A 21,308-nucleotide genomic window follows, 5' to 3' on the forward strand; every position below is an offset into this window, starting at 1 on the left:
TCCAAATTTTTATTGATCATATCAATATAAATTTAGAACAAATATATTTCAAAAGTATCATACTGAAAATAATTTATTAAATAAAATTATTTCAGTTTGAGTTAAAGGTAGGTTTAAATTGTACTTGTAGAGAACTTAAAATAATTCACTCGAGATCTCCACAATACTTATCGAGAAGTCATAGATTGACTTATCGAGATGTTCATTCGAGAAGTCTGGTAATGACCTTATTCGAGAAGTCATTTGAGAAGTCATAATAACTTATCGAGATGTTCACGAGAAGTCTAACAAAGACTTATCGAGAACTCTATCGAGAAGTCAAAATAACTTATCGAGATGTCCACTCGAGAAGTCCAAAACTGACTTATCGAGAACTACCTCGAGAAGTCTCAAAATGACTTATCGAGAAGTCATTTATTCTTATCGAGAACTTAGTCTCTATGTATTTTTGCTGCTTTTCAGGTCTATCTTTTAATAACTTCATATATTGAAGATATAAATTAACAAAGGGACAGTTTACTTAGAATTTGAAAAATTCCAAGTTAACAAAAGTAAAATGAAAAATAAATATGCAGAGAAATCTGAAATATTTATAATTCATATTTCAGTTAATTTCCAATTAATCAAATGAATTTTTATTTATCATAAATTAATCTGCTGCAAAATATTAGAAGAGTTCTTTCCTTTAGGATGATGAATTTAGCATACCAAATTGATCACCATGTCTGGTGAAAGTTGCTTCATCCAAAGGTTTAGTAAAAATGTCCGCTAATTGTTTTTCTGTTGGAACAAAAATGAGCTCAATGGTACCATTTGCAGCATGTTCTCTAATAAAATGGCACCTTACATCAATGTGCTTTGTTCTAGAATGATTAACTGGATTAGCCACAATAGATATAGCACTAGTATTGTCACACATAATTGGGATTTTGTGTAACACTAGGCTATAATTCATTAGCTGATTTCTAATCCAAAGCACTTGAGCACATCAACTTTCAGCAGCTATGTATTCAGCTTCAGCTATGGAAGTTGACGCAGATTGTTGTTTCTTTCGATACCAGGATACAAGTCTTTGTCCAAGAAACTGACAGCTTCCACTAGTACTTTTTTTGTCAATCCTGCATCCAGCAAAATCTGCATCTGTGTATCTAACAGCTTCAAATCATGTTCCCTTAGGATACCATTATCCCAAGTTTGGAGTCCAGTTTAAGTATATGAAAACTCTCTTCTCAACCATCAAATATGATTCCTTTGGATTGGATTTAAATCTTGCACACAGACATGTTGCAAACATAATGTATGGTCTACTAGCATTAAATACAACAAAGATCTAATCATCCCTCTATAACCTGAAATGTCTACACTTTTGCCCTTTTATCTTCATCCAACTTTGTAGTTGTAGACATAGGTGTTGATGCAGGTGAACAATTAACCATACCTAACTTCTTCGATAAATCCTTGACATACTTAGTTTGGCTGATGAATATTCCATCACTTCTTTGACTGACTTGAAGTCCAAGAAAGTAACTCAACTCTCCCATCATACTCATTTCATATTCACTCTGCATGAGCTTTGAGAATCTTTGACATAGTTTTTCATTAGTAAAACCAAAAATGATATCATCCATATAAATTTGAACTAGGATTATATCACCACCATGCTACTTGTAAAAGAGAGACTTGTCTATTGTTCCTCTAGTAAATCCATGTTTAAGCAAAAAATCTGACAGTGTGTCATACCAAGCTCTAGGTGTTTGCTTTAATCCGTAGAGAGCCTTGAGTAATTTGTATACAAAGTCTGGAAATTTTGGATCTTTAAAGCCAGGTGGTTGCTGCACATAAACTTCTTCTTCCAACTCACCATTAAGGAATGCACTTTTTACTTCCATTTGATACACCTTGAAATTTAAGTGTGCAACAAATGCAAGAAAGATCCTTATTGCTTCAATTCTTGCAACTGGAGCAAAGGTGTCATCATAATCAATTCCTTCATCCTGTGAGTATCCCTTTGTAACCAACCTTGCTTTGTTTCTTGTTACAATCTCATTTTCATCCATTTTAATCCTAAACACCCACTTTGTTCAAATTACACTTCTGTTATTTTGTGCAGGAACCAATTCCCAAACTTTATTTCTTTCAAACTGATTTAGCTCCTCTTGTATAGCAGATTTCCAATCAGGATCAAGTAGAACTTTCTCAGTTTTTTTAGGCTCAACTTGTGAAAGAAAACATGCATGAAGACATTCCTTTGCAGATACACTTCTAGTTCTTACTCCAGCAGTTGGATCACCAATAATTACTTTTCTTGTGTCAGCCATATCCTATTTCCTGGTGTGAGTTTGTTGACTTGAGCTTTCTATATTTTCTTCACCATTGGCATGACTTGCAGAACTTTCTCATCTTTCTCCCCCCGAGTTTGTGCTATCAAATTCAGGTGATTGAGATGAGCTTCCATTTTCATGATTCACTTGTTCAGTTGACTCTTCATCAATTCTGCTGCTTGTGTTGACTTCAGCTTCATCTTCAGAATCACAATCAATATTGAGATTTTCAAATTTAAGGACCTCGGTTTCATTTTCATCAAGGCATTCCAAGCCTGGACACTTGTCATCATCAAAAGTCACATATGTACTTTCCATAATTTTCTTTTGTTCAAGCACATAGACATTGTAGGCAGTTCTCTTCAATGAATATCCCTGAAAATTGCTTCAAAAACCTTAAAGTCAAATTTCCCCACATATTCAGAGTTGTCTTTCAAAACATAACACTTGCTTCCAAACACATGAAGATGCTTCACAAGAGGCATTTTTTATATAAGATTGAATAGGGTGATTTTCCAAGATTCTTGTTAATGAGATATATGTTTTGAATATAGCATGTAGTGTTGACAGCTTCTTCCCAAAAACTTGTTGGCAGTTTGGCATCCTACAACATTGTTCTAGAAGCCTCTACTAGTGTTATATTCTTTCTCTCAACTACTCCATTTTGCTGAGGTATTCTTGCAACCGAGAATTCTTGAACAATGCCTTTGTCTTTGCAGAATTCAGTTAAAGTTGCTTTTCTGAATATTATGACATTGTCACTCCTCAATCTTTTCACATAATTATAATCTTCAACATGCTTCTCAATCTTCTTGATGTGTTCAATTATGATGCGTGGAATCTCATCCTTAGAGTGCATAAATTTTACCCATGTGTATCTTGAGTAGTCCTCCACCATCACAAGTGCATATTTCTTCCTTGAAATTGATAAGACATTGACTGGTCCAAAAAATTCCATGTGAATAAGTTGCAAAGGTGCACTTATAGAATTCACAGTTTTTACTCTTGTGACTTGACTTTTTCATTTTGCCTTTTTGACAAGCCTCACGGACCTTATTTTGAGTAAACTCCAGATTTGACATGTCTCTCACTAACTCCTTTTTAACTAGGGTATTGATTCCCTTGTAATTCAGGTGATAGTGCTTTTTATGCCACATCTTGCTTTGTTCTTCAGATGCCTTGATTTAAAAGCAAAAAATTTCATCCTCATTTTCTGAGTCCAGGTCTGCAACAAATAAACTTCCCTTCCTTGATCCTTTCAAAGAAGTTTCACCAGTCTTTTGCTGATAATTAGGCATTCTCCTTTGTCAAATAAAACATTGAATCCTCTATCTGTAAATTGACTGACACTCAGGAGATTGACCTCAAGACCAGCTACAAGTGCTAAATATTCAATGACAACATTTCCAGAAATTATCTTGACATATCCCATTATGAAACCTTTGTTATTGTCTCCAAAAGTAACTAATGGGCCATCCATCTCCTTAAATTGTGATAGCAAGGCCATATCACCTGTCATATGTCTTGATCATCCACTGTATATGTGACGCCCCGGACCCCGGGATGACCTCAGAAACACGAACCCGGGAACGCCAAACCAAATCAATCAACTCAATATATGCTTACACAACCTTAAACTTAAATAATAATATATAATTCTTATAGTATTCCAAGTATTACAACCAAAGTTCACGATACAACCAAAAGTCTATTACATAAGCATTTTTCATTAAGATACTACACGCATTCATCGTCTACTAAGCCTTAGTTCATCACATACTTATCATTTCCTGAACATCCTTCTCCAAAGTTCTTTCCTGTGGAAGTTAGTGACATAAACGAGTGAGCTCAGAAAGCTCAGTAAGCATATATAGTAGAATTCAACTGAGGTTTATCCGAGAAATCAAAGTTCATCAAACAAATATTCGAATAAAGAGACATGAAAGATACTAAAATCAACAAAAATTCATCATATAGTTCTCACAAGATTAAAACTGAGTATTCAAGCATGACAGGTTCATCAATTCATCAAGTTGGGATCCCGGCCAGCTAAATAATCGGTTTAGCTTTACTTCCGATTAGGAAGTATCATCATCAGTTCAACAATATCAATGCAAGAATACTCATTTTTCATCAGTGAAGCATTAGTCAAACTCAAATCATCATTTAAAATATCAACAGTGAATCAGTACAGAATATACTTACAGTGCACCGCTTAATATATTCTCTATGAATCCCGAACTTCGAATTGATTTTACTGTCGATCTTTATTCCTAAATACATAATTCAAAAATGCACATAAATTTTATTATTAATATAACCTATTTATTTTCTAACTGAACTAATAATTACCAAATTACTAAATAAGATAAAGAAATTAAGTTGACGATTAAGAAAAACTAACTGAATTCCTTGGTTGAAATAACCGCAGCGGATAGTTCTATTTAAGAAAACTATACAAACATAAATAAGGAAAGTAAGGATTCATTTTTCCTACATCCTCGATGTGGTACAATAGTAGGGAAGTTGGAAAAATATATTTTAAGAAATTCAACCTAACACTCGTGTTTTGCTAAAAAACTATCACATGACTTCCTCTATTAATTCCTTTTTCACAATTACATATAATGGTACCTTTCTATTTATTCTAATATACTTCACTTCTCGCTTTCAATGTGGTACAAAGATAGGTAGGGAAAAAAATAAAAGTTAAGCAAGGAACATAATATCTAGAACATATAAGCACCCTTTTAAAACTCACACCATTAGCTTCATCAATCTTACTTCTACTTGTTAAAATTTTAAGGTCAAGTTCTTGTATATATTCTCAGTCTTTTTCTCTTCTCTTGCCGATGTGGGTTGTGAGATCTCCTTTTTATTACCTAAGATGCATATATCCCACATTGATTAGAGAATTAGACCAACCTTCCTCCAATGCCTATATAAACCAAACTTAGCTTTAGTTTCTACTTAGAAAACTTAAAACTTTCTCTTGGCTTCAATATAGCCAATTAAATTTGGTTTTAAAGTTTTAATATAAAGAGAAATAGATAAATTTCTCATAATCAAGTAAAAATTAGAGTTTTAAGGTTTAACTAGGCTTTACCAAGTCCCACTTCGATGAGATATAAAAGATGTAACATCTCTTCCTTTATAAAACCCAAGGTTATGAAGCCAACACTTCAAAATAAACCAACTATGACTTGTAGCTTTGCTTTTGAATAATTCTCTTTGTCCCACATCGAGAATGTTTTGCAAGAGATCTTCTCTCAACTCTATATAATGGGACTTGCAACAAACTTAAAAATCATAGTAGACTTGAAAGCTATTATAGCTTTTAGTCTACATCCGCTTAGTCCCACATCGAGAAGGTGTGGAACTAACCAAGATACTTGCTCTATAAAAAGAGCTCTACTATTAATTTTATTTCCAAGGCAACATTTTCACTTTCAAGTGCAATGTTCCTTCCTACTAGGTTTTGTCTAGTAAAAGATGCGGGCTAATTTATTTTAGCTTGCGTGCTTTGGTTAAAATTTTCATCTTTCTATTCCTATTCAGTGCTTATCTCTTATCATCCTTTCCTCTTTCCGTCATTCCTCTTCCTCGTCCTATCACTTCGGTCCGTATCCCTTTTAATATTTTTTTATCGGAGCTCGACATATTCGAGCAAACCAACAATACACAAGACTGTTAGTTGCCAATGTGTTTGTAGAAGGGGGGTTGAATACAAACAGTACCGAATAATCGAATAAAATGCGGAATAAAAATTGAAATAAAATTCAAGTTAAATAAGAATATTATTAAACTTGAAAGGTGTTACAACAACTGTATCGATTACAAGGAATTAATCTCAAATTAATTATCACAAATCTAGAATAAATTCGACATGAACTTTTTCTATTTTTACAATAAAAAGATTCAAATGCTAAACGCAATTTGAGATTAAGTTCTAGGGATTTTGATCCGCTAGATAGTTACACAAGAACAAGATAAAGATTTCTAGTGGTTTGGATTTAACTTTACAAACTAGAAATGGATGATCTTGAATTAGCAGAGAAAATGAAATATTGCTTCTGCTTCTTTTCTTTTTGCTGTGTTCTTGACTTCTGTTTTTTGGATTATTTGTTGAATGGATGCTTCTGTCTTTTTAATCAATCAACAGAATGGAATGAAATGGAATGACAATCCCATAGCTGGCAAGACTTTCGGTAGGACAATGGATTGAACTAGCAAGACAATCTGATTGAACTATAATGACTTTCGGTATGACAAGCAGTTGAACTAGCAAGACTATCTCCTTCCCAGTAGAACTTTCGATAGGACAATTGAAATAACTTGGCATGACAATCGGTATGACAATCCTGATTGTCATGCTAGTTCATTTTCAATTGCCTTGTTGATTTAAGACTGTTTTTAATCCAATTAAACTTCTGAAAATTTTAATATTAATTCTGAATTAATTAATCAATTAATTCAATTAATAAATAAATTAATATTTGCAGATATAATTTATTTTCTTAATTAAATTATATGACTTAATTAATTAATAGAGAATTAATATTAATCCTGAGTAGCAACCATTCTTCTGAAAATCTTCTGAAAATCACTGAGAATTATGAATCAATTACACCACTTCAATGTTTACACTCGATGTACTGTCTGGTTCATGAGTGACTAACTTCCGTGACGTTTCTTCATGTATTGACTTTGATTTAAGATTAAATCCCTATAATTAATTGATACCCTGACGAGATCTCTGTCACTTGATTAAATCCACAATCTTGATTTATATCACTGAGGCTTGAACAATTTCTTGAACTTCTTCTAGTGAATTAATTCCTCAAGTCTGTAGATGAACCTTGTTTCTGAATCCTTTGACAGATATTACTTAGCGAGATCTCTTTGACGGTAGATCCACTATTTACTTATTACATTCTTATTTGAGTTGAGTTAAATCCTCGAATATACAAATAGGCTATGAAATATACCTTACAATCTCCCTCTATTTGTTTGTTAGACAATAACACACAAATACCTAGAGGATAACTCAACTAACAAATAAGAAAAAGATATAAGCAGAAATGCAAAGTAAATAGCAGAAAAGTTCTGGATAACATTTAACCTTTTTCCAGATTCCAAGTAGATGTTCCTCTAGACTGAACATATCTTCAAGTAGTTTCATCTTCTTTTGTACAACCACATTTCCTGTTGAGAAGTACATATCTCTCTTGCCTCTCCCCCTATGAGAATCAACTGATTAAAGAAGATCACCTTCGTTTACCACCTCTCCCGTACAATAGGATCCGCAGATAAAAACCAATGGTACTCCCCTTTTGAAAAACAGCTTCTTCCCTTACTAGGAAATCTCCTTGTGTTTACCACCTCTCCCGTACAATAGGATCCGTAGTTACAAACAACAATGGTATGGTGTAGTGTACATATAGGATCTTTTTCTTCCTCCCTGCTATTTTTCCCCCTTAGTTGAGGAATTCTCCAAACTATTACTTAAGCTTTTATTTCCCCCTTAAAGAAGGAATATATGCCGTCGTCTGAAGGAGTTCTCATATTTCACTTGGTTGGAAAAGAAATAACAAGTAGTTTATCTTTCTTCCTCACTGTGAGTGTGTGATTCTATTTAGTGTACCTCACATGTGTTTCACTCTTCTCTCCACTCGTGTTTACACTCATTCTCACAAGTGTATCACTCCACTCATAGCTCCAAAAATCAGTTGTACCTGTAAGGAAAATCACCTTAGCCATCCTTAAGGAGGTCACAGGTGGTGCAATGGGAGTTCGCAAATCCCCATCCTTGTTAAACTCGTCAGATGAATCTGAGTCATAATTTACAAGTTGCTAGTTTCCCTTTTAGGGTTCCAGATTTGCATTCTGGGAAGGTAAACAATGATCCAAAGAATTTAGCATAAAGATCAAGGTTCCCTTCTAATGTCTGTGAAGACATTTCCTTGTGACTCATCAGGTAATATCTGAATCATTGTCAACAAGTTACCGATCTGCACCTATGTCAGATCCACTATCCGCACATGCATCCAGGGGATTTAAGCCTGGGGAGGTAGACACTGACCACTGACATATAGCTTTTGGATCAGTATCCTCTCCTAACACCTGTAAAGGCAATTGGTCCATTAACGAACCTTGAACAATCGAATTTGACCTTAAAATGGTCGAAACTCTTGTTTCCGTCAACTCATCCTTTGTGTGTGTGACCTCTCCTTGTGCATCAAGAATTGTTTATGTTTGAAGTGGTGACACTACATCGGATACCTTGGCCGACAGGCAAATTTCAATAAACGCACCCTGTTGAGAGAATGAATCTAGTAACTGTTTTTGTGCCTTTTCAGCCACTACATCTTTTTGAGAAGATGTATGGGGGCTAGCAGTTGTCTCGGTTTAAATACTACTCATCTATGTAGGAGACAGAGCTATTGGGTTGACTACAAAACCTTCCTTATGTGGTGCACTAAGGCACTATCTCCCTCACGCTCACTCATACTTCATTTTAGTGGTAAGAGAGTGTTGGTTGGTTCTGTTTCTGTGTTTGTCTTTACAATCTGGGATAAATGTTGTGGGTTTTCAACCTCATGACTGTCAATGAAAGAAAGCCATTGGAGACTGAACCTGTATCACAGAACATAGGACAATATAGAGAGATAAAATGTACTTAAGATCTATAATGAATGAAAATTATACATTTAATCTTTTGAGAGTAATGATGTACAATAGTGATTTGAAAAGATTTTAATGATATAAGAAATCACTAATGTAGAAAGAAGTTTGATTTTCTCCTAAAACTCACTGCACATATAAAACAATATGTTTGTGCCTAGTGATAAGAGAGTTAATAATATGACGACTCTACTAGTTCATATTAAACTGTAACTTCAGTTAGAGTGCCATACCATGTTCTTGACGATTGCTTGAGTAGTACACCAGTTCATACCAACCTGAAGTGAGATTGTGAAGAAGAGATTGCATAGTCCAATAGATCTGCAGGTGCAAAGTCCATGTGGTGCACTGACTTCCTCTTTTGACTCACCAACCATGAGTACACTTGTACACATCTTACTAGAGTCCAATTTCAAGTGTAATGTGCATCAGGTGCGTGATATGTCGTAATATTCTCAAGTCTCGTCACTGGTGCTATATGTTAGATACTGCTTCCTGATAATAACCTAGCACAATATACAAATTTTCAATGATAACATTACCAGCTTACAAACAGCCATATCCCTCAGATAAACCTTTGCTGTTATCTCCAAAGGTAACCAGGGGGCCAGCTTTCTCAACCACATTTGATAGCAGGGCTCTATCTCCGGTCATATGTCTTGATGATCCACTGTCAAGAATCCACACTACCGGTTACACCTGTTTAATGCCCTGCACTACAAATGGATTAGACCTTCTTCGGAACCCAAACTTGGTTGGGCCCGGCACACTTGTAGAATTGTCCTTTGTCAGGCAAAACAACATTTTTAACTTTAATGGTCTCAACTTTCTCACTGACTGAACATTTGACCTTATAAACAGCCTTAATAAATTTCTGTTTAGGCTTAGGCACAAATGTCTCCTTTCTAGCCTTAGAAGGACTAGCAGTCTTAGACCTATCATGCTTCTTGTTATTTACATGCTGACGAGGAGTAGTCTTATAATTAGAAACATGCTTACCATTAAAATAAGCATACATCATATTAAAAGCACAAGACATACAATTAGAAACACCACATGCTTTATGAGAGGTATTAACAGCAGGCAATTTATGCATGGTAGACATGGCATTTTTGTTATCCAACTCATGTGTGGCTGAGTTAGTCTCAGTTGCTTTCACAACTTTGACTGGAACTTTCGACACACTCGACTTGGAAACAACCTTCTCATTAGCAAGATCTTCAGCACGTATTTCTTCTTGAATAACAGAAGAGGTCGCATCAAATGGTTCAGCAATTGATGCTTTATAGAGGGGTTCATCAACACCCTTAAGCACATGTGGTACTCCCCTCCCTTTAGCACATACATGAGGAGGGGAGTTTATGCCTAATTCTCCAATAGCAACATTATAATCATAACCTATTCCAGATGTTTGATTAACAGCTTGCTTACTGTAGAACTCTTTAGCCTTCGAACAAGAATTGAAGTAGGCTTTAACCTTAGTCTCAAGACCGGTGATCTTGTCTTTGAAAATAGTTTCGAGTTTTCTATAACAGTCAACTCTATTCTCTAGAAAAGATACTTGTTCTTTTAACTTGTCTTGATTAATGTGCACAAGTCTTAATTCATTGACCTCTTTCTCAAGGTCTTTGATCTGTAAACTTAATAGTTCATTATCACGACGAGCACAATCTAAGTTACCTCCTAGATGATTAACTAATTCAGCATCAGTATATTTTACCTCTTTTCTTGACGATGAAGCTTTTCCATCAATAGCCATAAGAGCAAGATTCCCTTCTTCTTCATCTTCACTATCAGTATCATCCCAGCTTCTTCCCTTTGCCAGATAAGCCCTTTCAGAGTTACTCTTGTGATTTGAATTATAAGAGTTCTTCCTTACTTGCTTTGGCTTCCTACATTCTGTGGCAAAGTGTCCCAACTCATTGCAGTTATAGCATCTAATGGTGCTCCGATCAACCATCCCTATTTTGTATACACCACTGCTGGTGTTAGAGGATGAAGATCCACCTTTCTGGAATTTGTTGTAGTTGGACTTGTACTTGAACTTGGGATTTCTCTTGAATCTGACATTGGAGAATCTCTTGACAATTTAGGCCATTGACTCATCTTCCAATTGCTCCAGCTCTTCCAAGGAATAAAAATCATCACTGGATTGATTTGTAGTAGGAGGATCATATTCTGCTACTAATACATTTTCCTCAGCCTTGGAATACTGTACCATTCTTTCCGACTGTTGAGATTGTTGTTGTTATTGACCTTCAGCTACAAGAGCAGCAGATGTGCTGACCATTCTATCTTTCCCATAGACTTCCTTCTGCTGAATCTGCTCCAACTCATAGGTTTTTAACACACCATAGAGTCTATCCAAAGAAATCTCACTCAGATCTCTAGCTTCTCTAATGGCAGTGATTCTATGTTCAAGATGAGTTGGCAGTGTTAAAAGGAACTTTTTATTGACCTCCCTGATTGAATAATATTTTCCATTTATGTTCAGGTTGTTGATCAACGCATTGTACCTCTCAAACACTTCAGTAATTCCTTCTCCTGGATTGGATTTAAAGTGTTCATACTCAGAGGTTAGGATCTCCAACTTGTTCTCCCTAACTTCCTCTGTGCCTTCATTAATCACCTCAATAGTTTCCCAGATGTGTTTGGAATTTTTACAGTTCATCACATGTCTGTTCATCAAGGGATCGAGGGAATCAACTAAAATTAACTGAAGGCTGGCATCCAGGGAGGCTTCTTCTTTTTCAGCAGGAGAAAAATCCTCAGGCTCTTTTGGATAGGTTCTAGCTTTGGTAATCACAACATCATATTCTACCACCTCTGGTTCAATAACCATCGGAGTTTTTGGACCCTTCTTTAACAAGTTCAGATATTTGGGATTTGTAACTTGTAAAAACAAGAGCATCTTCTTCTTCCACATGATATAATTTTCTTTATCAAATAGTGGAATTTTAACGGTTCCAACTTTTTGTGAAGTCATTATGAATTTTTGAATAAATAAAAATTCAAGGAGTTGAAAAATCACAAAAGTCTAGGATCTTGATTTGTTCGTTAATCAGAAGGCTCTGATACCAATTGTTAGGTCCCAATGTGTTTGTAGAAGGGGGGGGGGGTTGAATACAAACAGTACCGAATAATCGAATAAAATGCGGAATAAAAATTGAAACAAAATTCAAGTTAAATAAGAATATTATTAAACTTGAAAGGTGTTACAATAACTGTATCGATTACAAGGAATTAATCTCAAATTAATTATCACAAATCTAGAATAAATTCGACATGAACTGTTTCTATTTTTGCAATAAAAAGATTCAAATGCTAAACGCAATTTGAGATTAAGTTCTAGGGATTTTGATCCGCTAGATAGCTACACAAGAACAAGATAAAGATTTCTAGTGGTTTGGATTTAACTTTACAAACTAGAAATGGATGATCTTGAATTAGCAGAGAAAATGAAATATTGCTTCTGCTTCTTTTCTTTTTGCTGTGTTCTTGACTTCTGTTTTTTGGATTATTTGTTGAATGGCTGCTTCTGTCTTTTTAATCAATCAACAGAATGGAATGAAATGGAATGACAATCCCATAGCTAGCAAGACTTTCGGTAGGACAATGGATTGAACTAGCAAGACAATCTGATTGAACTACAATGACTTTCGGTATGACAATCAGTTGAACTAGCAAGACTATCTCCTTCCCAGTAGAACTTTCGATAGGACAATTGAAATAACTTGGCATGACAATCGGTATGACAATCCTGATTGTCATGCTAGTTCATTTTCAATTGTCTTGCTGATTTAAGACTGTTTTTAATCCAATTAAACTTCTGAAAATTCTTAATATTAATTCTGAATTAATTAATTAATTAATTCAATTAATAAATAAATTAATATTTGTAGATATAATTTATTTTCTTAATTAAATTATATGACTTAATTAATTAATAGAGAATTAATACTAATCCTGAGCAGCAACCATTCTTCTGAAAATCTTCTGAAAATCACTGAGAATTATGAATCAATTCCACCACTTCAATGTTGACACTCGATGTACTGTCTGGTTCATGACTGACTAACTTCCATGACGTTTCTTCATGTCTTGACTTTGATTTCAGATTAAATCCCTGTAATTAATTGATACCCTGACGAGATCTCTGTCACTTGATTAAATCCACAATCTTGATTTATATCACTGAGGCTTGAACAATTTCTTGAACTTCTTCCAGTGAATTAATTCCTCAAGTCTGTAGATGAACCTTGTTTCTGAATCCTTTGACAGATATTACTTAGCGAGATCTCTTTGACGGTAGATCCACTATTTACTTATTACATTCTTATTTGAGTTGAGTTAAATCCTCGAATATACAAATAGGCTATGAAATATGCCTTATAAAGACAAAATTTAAAATTTAATCAAATATTTTTATAATATGCATGATACTTGTAAAAATAATATAAGCACATAAATTTATTTTACTTAATTATAATTTCATCGGGATATTACATTTTCCCCCCTTAAACTAATTTCGTCCTCGAAATTTAAACTCATTTCGTACCTGACTTATTGAATAAGTGGGGATATTTTGATTTCATCATCTCTTCGGGTTCACAAGTTGCTTCCTCTATTTCATGATTTCGCCAAATCACTTTCACAAGAGGTATCACCTTAGTTCTTAATTTCTGTTCTCGACGATCTATTATCTCAACAGGAAATTCTTCATACTGCATATTTTCTCGAATTTCTATCGGTTCATAATCTATAATATGCGATGGATCTGGAATATACTTTCTCATATATGATACATGAAAAACATTATGAATATGCCCTAAAGTCAGTGGTAATGCTAACTCGTATGTTACTTCTCTAACCCGTCTAAGAATATCAAATGGTCCAATATAACGTGGACTTAACTTTCCTTTCTTCCTGAATCTCATAATGCCCTTCCAGGGAGAAATCTTAAGAAATACAAAGTCTCCTTCCTTAAACATCACCTCTCGACGATCCTTGTCTGCATAACTCTTTTGTCTGCTTTGAGCCGTTAAAATTCTTTGTTGAATCAACTTGACTTTCTCGGTCGTTACACGAATTAACTCAGGCCCTAAAAATTTTCTTTTTCCCACTTCATCCCAACATAACGGCATTCTATATTGACGTCCATAAAGAGCCTCGTATGGAGCCGTTCCAATTGTTGCTTGAAAACTATTGTTGTACGCAAATTCTACTAAAGGTAAATGTTATTCCCAACTTCCTTTAAAGTCCAATACACAAGCTCTTAACATGTCTTCCAAAACTTGAATTGTGCGTTCTGATTTCCCATCAGTCTGAGGATGAAACGCCGTGCTCATACTTAACTTAGTACCCATCTCTTCTTGAAAACTATTCCAAAACCTAGACGTAAATCTAGGATCTCTGTCAGAAATAATTGAAACAGGTACTCCATGCAACCTAACTATTTCCCGCATATATAATTTTGCTAATTTCTCTAATGGTGATGATTCTGAAATTGCCAGAAAATATGCACTCTTCGTCAGTCTATCCACAATAACCCATATGACATCATTTCCATTTTGTGACTTTGGCAAACTAAGTACAAAATCCATCGTTATGTGCTCCCATTTCCACTCAGGGACAGGTAAAGACTGTAATAATCCCCCAGGCCTTTTATGTTCTGCTTTTACTTGTTGACAAATTAAACACCTTTCTACATACTCCATAATTTCTCTCTTCATCTTAGGCCACCAAAAATGTTCTTTCAAGTCCTTATACATCTTCGTAGATCCAGGATGTACCAAAAAAGGTGATGAATGAGTGTTAGACAAAATTTCTTTCTTAATTTCTACGACAGACGGCACACATATTCGATCCCGAAACCTAACGATTTCATCATTACCTTTCCTAAAATCCTTTTTACCTAATTTTGAATTTGAATTATTCCAAATCTCCTTTAAGCGTTCATCTTGTCTCTGACTTTCCTTTATCTTTTCTAACAAGATGGGTCTAACCTTGATTTGATACACTAAACTCTCTTCCTCTCCTTTCTTAACAAATTCAATCCTAAATGTTTCCAATTCCTTATGATTTATGGATTCCACTTCAATACTCGAACAATTCCCTACTTGTTTCCTACTTAATGCATTTCCACAACATTTGCCTTACCGGGGTGATATAAAATTTCACAATCATAATCTTTCAATAACTCCAACCATCTTCTCTGTCTCATATTTAAATCCTTCTGTGAGAAAAATATACTTTAAGCTCTGATGGTCAGTATAAATTTTGCACTTTTCCCCATACAAGTAATGTCTCCAAATCTTAAGAGTGAAAACTACTGCAGCCAATTCCAGATCGTGGGTGGGGTAGTTCTTCTCATGGTTTCTTAATTGTCGAGATGCATAATCAATTACCTTACCGCGTTGCATTAGCACACACCCCAAACCTTTTCTTGATGCATCACTATAAATCACAAAGTCTTCAGTTCCATCTGATAATCCAAGTACCGGGGCAGATGTTAGTCCTTTCTTTAACTCATCAAAACTTTGCTCACATTCTTCCGACCAAACAAACTTAACATCCTTCCTTGTAAGATTCGTTAATGGTCCCGCTATCTTAGAGAAATTTTGAACAAACATTCTATAATATCCGGCCAACCCTAAGAAACTTCGAATTTCTGTCACAGTCTTTGGTCTCTCCCAATTCATAATTACTTCAATTTTTGAAGGATCAACTGAAATTCCTTCTTCCGAAACTACATGTCCAAGAAAACTTACTCTTCTTAACCAAAACTCACACTTTGAAAACTTAGCATACAACTGTTCTTTTCTCAAAGTTTGTAACACCATCCTCAAATGTTCTTCATGTTCTTTCTCAGTTCTCGAGTAAATAAGAATATCATCGATAAACACAATTACAAACTTATCCAGATAATTCCTAAATACTCGATTCATCAAATCCATAAATACTTCCGGTGCATTTGTCACCCCAAATGGAATCAATACAAATTCATAATAACCGTATCAAGTCCTAAATGTCGTCAATGGAATGCTTTCTTTCTTTACTCTCAACTGATGATAACCTGAGCGCAAATCAATTTTCGAAAAGTAAGTGGCTCCTTGCAATTGATCAAAAAGATCTTCTATTCATGGTAAAGGATATTTATTCTTTACTGTCAACTTATTTAGCTCTCTATAATCAATACATAATCTTAGAGAACCATCCTTCTTTTTCACAAACAACACTGGTGCTCCCCAAGAAGAAACACTCGGTCTAATAAACTTTTTATCCAACAACTATTGTAATTGTACCTTAAGTTCCGCTAATTCTGTCGGTGCCATTCTATATGGTGCTTTCGATACTGGTTGGGCATCCGGGATCAATTCAATCCCAAACTCAACTTCTCTTTCAAGGGGCAAATTTGGTAACTTTTCGGGAAAGACATCTAAAAACTCTCTAACTATAGGTGTATCCTCAACTTTATTTTTAATTCCTTCATTCCCAACAACATATGCTAGAAAACCTTCACAACCTTTTCTTAACATCTTACAAGCCTTTAAAACTGATATTATAACACTGGGGTTTTCTACACTATCTCCCTTGGAATATACTTTCTTTTTGTTCGAGCCGGTTAAACATATTCGCTTCTTATAACAATTTAGATTCGCCCTATGCTTCGACAACCAATCCATTCCCAGAATCACTCCAAAGTCCCTCAGTTCTAACGGTAATAAATCCACTAAGAAGGTTTGTTCACCAATCATTAAGGGACAATCTCGATAAATTTTATCTAAGAACAAATTTCTACCATTTGGAAGTTTTACCAGAAATCCATTATCTAGACTTTGCACATGTACATTTAACTTATCCATATATTTTATATCCATAAAAGAATGGGTTGACCCCGAATCAAGCAACACATGAACATCTTGAGCACAAAGTTGAAGCGTACCTGACATAACATCATGAGATTTTTCGGCATTCTGAGTTGTCATTGCGTAGGTTCGTGCCACTGCCCTAGGTGTTGATTGTTGAAAAGGTCTTGATGTAAAAGTCCTATTTCCTTTAGTTTCTACTTCTTTCCTGACTCTTTTTTGTGGGCAGTCCCTTGATAAATGACCTGGTTGTCCGCAACTGTATCAAGAAATTACTTTAGGCTTGGGACATTGAGAAGCTATATGTCCCTTTTCTCCACAATTGTAACACAGCCCATCAGCTCGATAACAAATATCACCACCATGTTTCAGTCCATATTTCTTACACTCAGATGCGATGATCCTCTTATCACTTCCCCGAAAACTCTCCTTCTTCCTTATATGTCATTTCTTGTTGTCCTTCTTAAATCCTGAGTTAACACTCAATTATGTCTCTCTTCCTCGTTTCTTATTGTTAAAGAATTGAGTGCGAGCTTCATAGTCCCTTTCTGCAATCCTCTCCTTCCCAACCAACTTATCAAATTGTTCCAAGTCCAACAAGGACACCTTCTCTCTAATTTGGGGTTTCAGCCCTTCTTGAAATCTCTGACATTTTCTGGCTTCAGTATCAACCTGATGAGGAGCAAACCTAGAAAGTTCCAAGAATCTTGAGAGATACTCTGACACGAACATTCCTTCTTGCTTTAGTCCTAGAAACTTCATCTCCATCTCATTCTTTATACAGGTAGGAAAATATTTATCAAAGAACAATTCCTTAAACCTTGTCCAAGCCATTTTAGAACAATCCTCAGTCTGTTTAACCGTATCCCACCCAAATACAGCTTCTCCTCTTAATGAGTGTGTTACAAATTTTACCTTTTGTTCCTCTGAACATTCCGATATCTCCATCACTTTCTCCATTTCTTTAATCCATATATTCGCAACATGTGGATCCAATTCTTCTTTAAAAATCGGGGGATCTGCATCCTTAAAACCCTTGTATGTACACCATCGCTTATTCTCGCCTTCTTTTTCCATATTTTCAGCACGTTCCCCATTTATTTCGGGAGTATTCACAGTTGTTCGCCCCTCCATTAAGCTCTTAAACATATTCTTCATTTATCCCAAAATCAACAATATCTCAGGGCTAATTTGTACACTGGATCCAGTCCCATCAGAATTTCCATCAGTCATCTTCTCCTACAATTCAACATATAATATTAATCCTACTTCATTCGAAATATGTGCCGCACACATCATGATATACGTCATAATAATGATCGATCGAGTACTAAACACATCATACACATTATATTGACCATGTTCAAGAAATACGATTACACATTTTCTAAATGTACGTTAGGCCTACAATTGGACTACCCACGATTCGAAATCCTATATTCATCCTATTTCTAAACCTTAGCTTTAATGCCACCTGTGACGCCACGGACCCCGGGATGACCTCAGAAACCCGAACCCGGGAACGCCAAAACAAACCAATCAACTCAATATATGCTTACACAACCTTAAACTTAAATAACAATATATAATTCGTATAGTATTCCAAGTATTACAACCAAAGTTCACGATACAACCAAAAGTCTATTACATAAGCATTTTTCATTAATATACTACACGCATTCATCGTCTACTAAGCCTTACTTCATCACATACTTATCCTTTCCTAAACATCCTTCTCCAAAGTTCTTTCCTGTAAAAGTTAGTGACATAAACGAGTGAGCTCAGAAAGCTCAGTAAGCATATATAGTAGAATTCAACTGAGGTTCATCTGAGAAATCAAAGTTCATCAAACAAATATTCGAATAAAGAGACATGAAAGATATTACAATCAATAAAAATTCATCATATAGATCTCACAAGATTAAAACTGAGTATTCAAGCATGACAGGTTCATCAATTCATCAAGTTGGGATCCCGGCCAGCTAAATAATCGGTTTAGCTTTACTTCCGATTAGGAAGTATCATCATCAGTTCAACAATATCAATGCAATAATACTCATTTTTCATCAGTGAAGCATTAGTCAAACTCAAATCATCATTTAAAACATCAACAGTGAATCAGTACAGAATATACTTACAATGCACCGCTTAATTTATTCTCTATGAATCCCGAACTTCGAATTGATTTTAATGTCGATCTTTCTTCCTAAATACATAATTCAAAAATGCACATAAATTTTATTATTAATATAACCTATTTATTTTCTAACTGAACTAATAATTACCAAATTACCAAATAAGATAAATAAATTAAGTTGGCGATTAAGAAAAACTAACCGAATTCCTTGGTTGAAACAACCGAAGCGGATAGTTCTATTTAAGGAAACTATACAAAATTAAATAAGGAAATTAAGGATTCATTTTTCCTACATCCTTGATGTGGTACAATAGTAGGGAAGTTGGAAAAATATATTTTAAGAAATTCAACCTAACACTCGTGTTTTGATAAAAAAAACTATCACATGACTTCCTCTATTTATTCCTTTTTCACAATTACATATAATGGTACCTTTCTATATATTCTAATATACTTCACTTCTCGTTTTCAATGTGGTAAAAAGATAGGTAGGGAAAAAAATAAAAGTTAAGCAAGGAACATAATATCTAGAACATATAAGCACCCTTTTAAAACTCACACCATTAGCTTCATCAATCTTACTTCTACTTATTAAAATTTTAAGGTCAAGTTCTTCTATATATTCTCAGTCTTTTTCTCTTCTCTTGCCGATGTGGGTTGTGAGATCTCCTTTTTATTACCTAAGATGCATATATCCTACATTGATTAGAGAATGAGATCAACCTTCCTCCAATGCCTATATAAACCCAACTTAGCTTTAGTTTCTATTTAGAAAACTTAAAACTTTCTGTTGGCTTCAATATAGCCAATTAAATTTGGTTTTAAAGTTTTAATATAAAGGGAAATAGATAAATTTCTCATAATCAAGTAAAAATTAGAGTTTTAAGGTTTAACTAGGCTTTACCAAGTCCCACATCGATGAGATATAAAAGATGTAACATATCTTCCTTTATAAAACCCAAGGTTATGAAGCCAACACTTCAAAATAAACCAACTATGACTTGTAGCTTTGCTTTTGAATAATTCTCTTTGTCCCAATCGGGAATGTTTTGCAAGAGATCTTCTCTCAACTCTATATAATGGGACTTGCAACAAACTTAAAAATTATACTAGACTTGAAAGCTATTATAGCTTTTAGTCTACATCCACTTAGTCCCACATCGAGAAGGTGTGGAACTAACCAAGATACTTGCTCTATAAAAAGAGCTCTACTACTAATTTTATTTCCAAGGAAACATTTTCACTTTCAAGTGCAATGTTCCTTCCTACTAGGCTTTGTCTAGTAAAAGATGCGGGCTAATTTATTTTAGCTTGCGTGCTTTAGTTAAAATTTTCATCTTTCTATTCCTATTCAGCGCTTATCTCTTATCATCCTTTCCTCTTTCCGTCATTCCTCTTCCTCGTCTTATCACTTCGGTCTGTATCCCTTTTAATATTTTTTTTATGGGACCTCGACATATTCGAGCAAACCAACAATACACAAGACAAAATTTAAAATTTAATCAAATGTTTTTATAATATGCATGATACTTGTAAAAATAATATAAGCACATAAATTTATTTTACTTAATTATAATTTCGTCGGGATATTACAGTATATGATCAATATGACCTTCTTCACTTTGCCCTGCACACAATGAGGATTAAGTGTGTTTAGCAATGCGAGCAGTGTTGGGTACTTTCTTCTTGTTAACAGATTTGGTAGAAGTAGAATTTGATGATCCAGAAAGAATAGAATTCATTGATTGATGTGCATTTTCCTTTTTAATTGAGGACTCAATATTGACTTCCTTAAGATCTACTCTCAGCTTGTGGTAACTTGTCATTACTTTCATGTTGCAAGGTATACAATCAAACTTGTCACAGAATGAGTAGGGATCATCAACCTTTGCTTCATTATACTTTCATGCTCCCACTCTTAGCTTGATAACAACCTTTTTGAAAAGGTGAGTTAGATGATTAACAGAGCTACACTTTTAACACTGTTTCCTGGGAGCATTTGCAACAAATGCAAAGTTATTGCTCTTGTTTATTCAAACCTTCCCAATTCTGTTTTTTTTCTTCTTTCCTGCATTCTCAGTCTTAACTTCCTTGATTGGTTTCTTGGGATTTTGATTCACTGTGGGCCTCTTCTCAGCTTTAGGATTGGAGTTATTTTTGTGCATTTCTTCTCATTATTCTCATCAACAAGATCTTGATTTATCACCAACTCAACTTCACTAAAATTTGTTTCACATGCCTTGAACAGAGGTGCATCCACTTTCCTCAGCATAACTGGGACATCTTCATCTATAATTA

General features: G+C 34.7%; 2 protein-coding genes across 2 annotated transcripts; both read right to left on the reverse strand.

The window, feature by feature from the left end:
- Positions 1-16,294: 16,294 nt before the first annotated feature.
- LOC141696455 (uncharacterized) lies at positions 16,295-16,993 on the reverse strand. Its single transcript, XM_074500595.1, has one exon. The coding sequence runs from the start codon at positions 16,991-16,993 to the stop codon at positions 16,295-16,297; it is 699 nt and encodes a 232-aa protein (XP_074356696.1).
- A 366-nt stretch (positions 16,994-17,359) lies between these two features.
- On the reverse strand, positions 17,360-18,031 carry LOC141696456 (uncharacterized). Its single transcript, XM_074500596.1, has one exon. It carries the CDS (start codon positions 18,029-18,031, stop codon positions 17,360-17,362), a length of 672 nt encoding a protein of 223 aa, XP_074356697.1.
- Positions 18,032-21,308: the final 3,277 nt, after the last annotated feature.

This window comes from Apium graveolens, chromosome 11 (genome assembly GCF_009905375.1).
Source record: "Apium graveolens cultivar Ventura chromosome 11, ASM990537v1, whole genome shotgun sequence".
Lineage (NCBI taxonomy): Eukaryota > Viridiplantae > Streptophyta > Magnoliopsida > Apiales > Apiaceae > Apium > Apium graveolens.

Excerpts from the sequence above, each read along its gene's own strand:
- LOC141696455 (XM_074500595.1), bottom strand. The coding sequence starts at position 16,993 with ATGACAACTCAGAATGCCGAAAAATCTCATGATGTTATGTCAGGTACG.
- LOC141696456 (XM_074500596.1), bottom strand. The coding sequence starts at position 18,031 with ATGAAGAATATGTTTAAGAGCTTAATGGAGGGGCGAACAACTGTGAAT.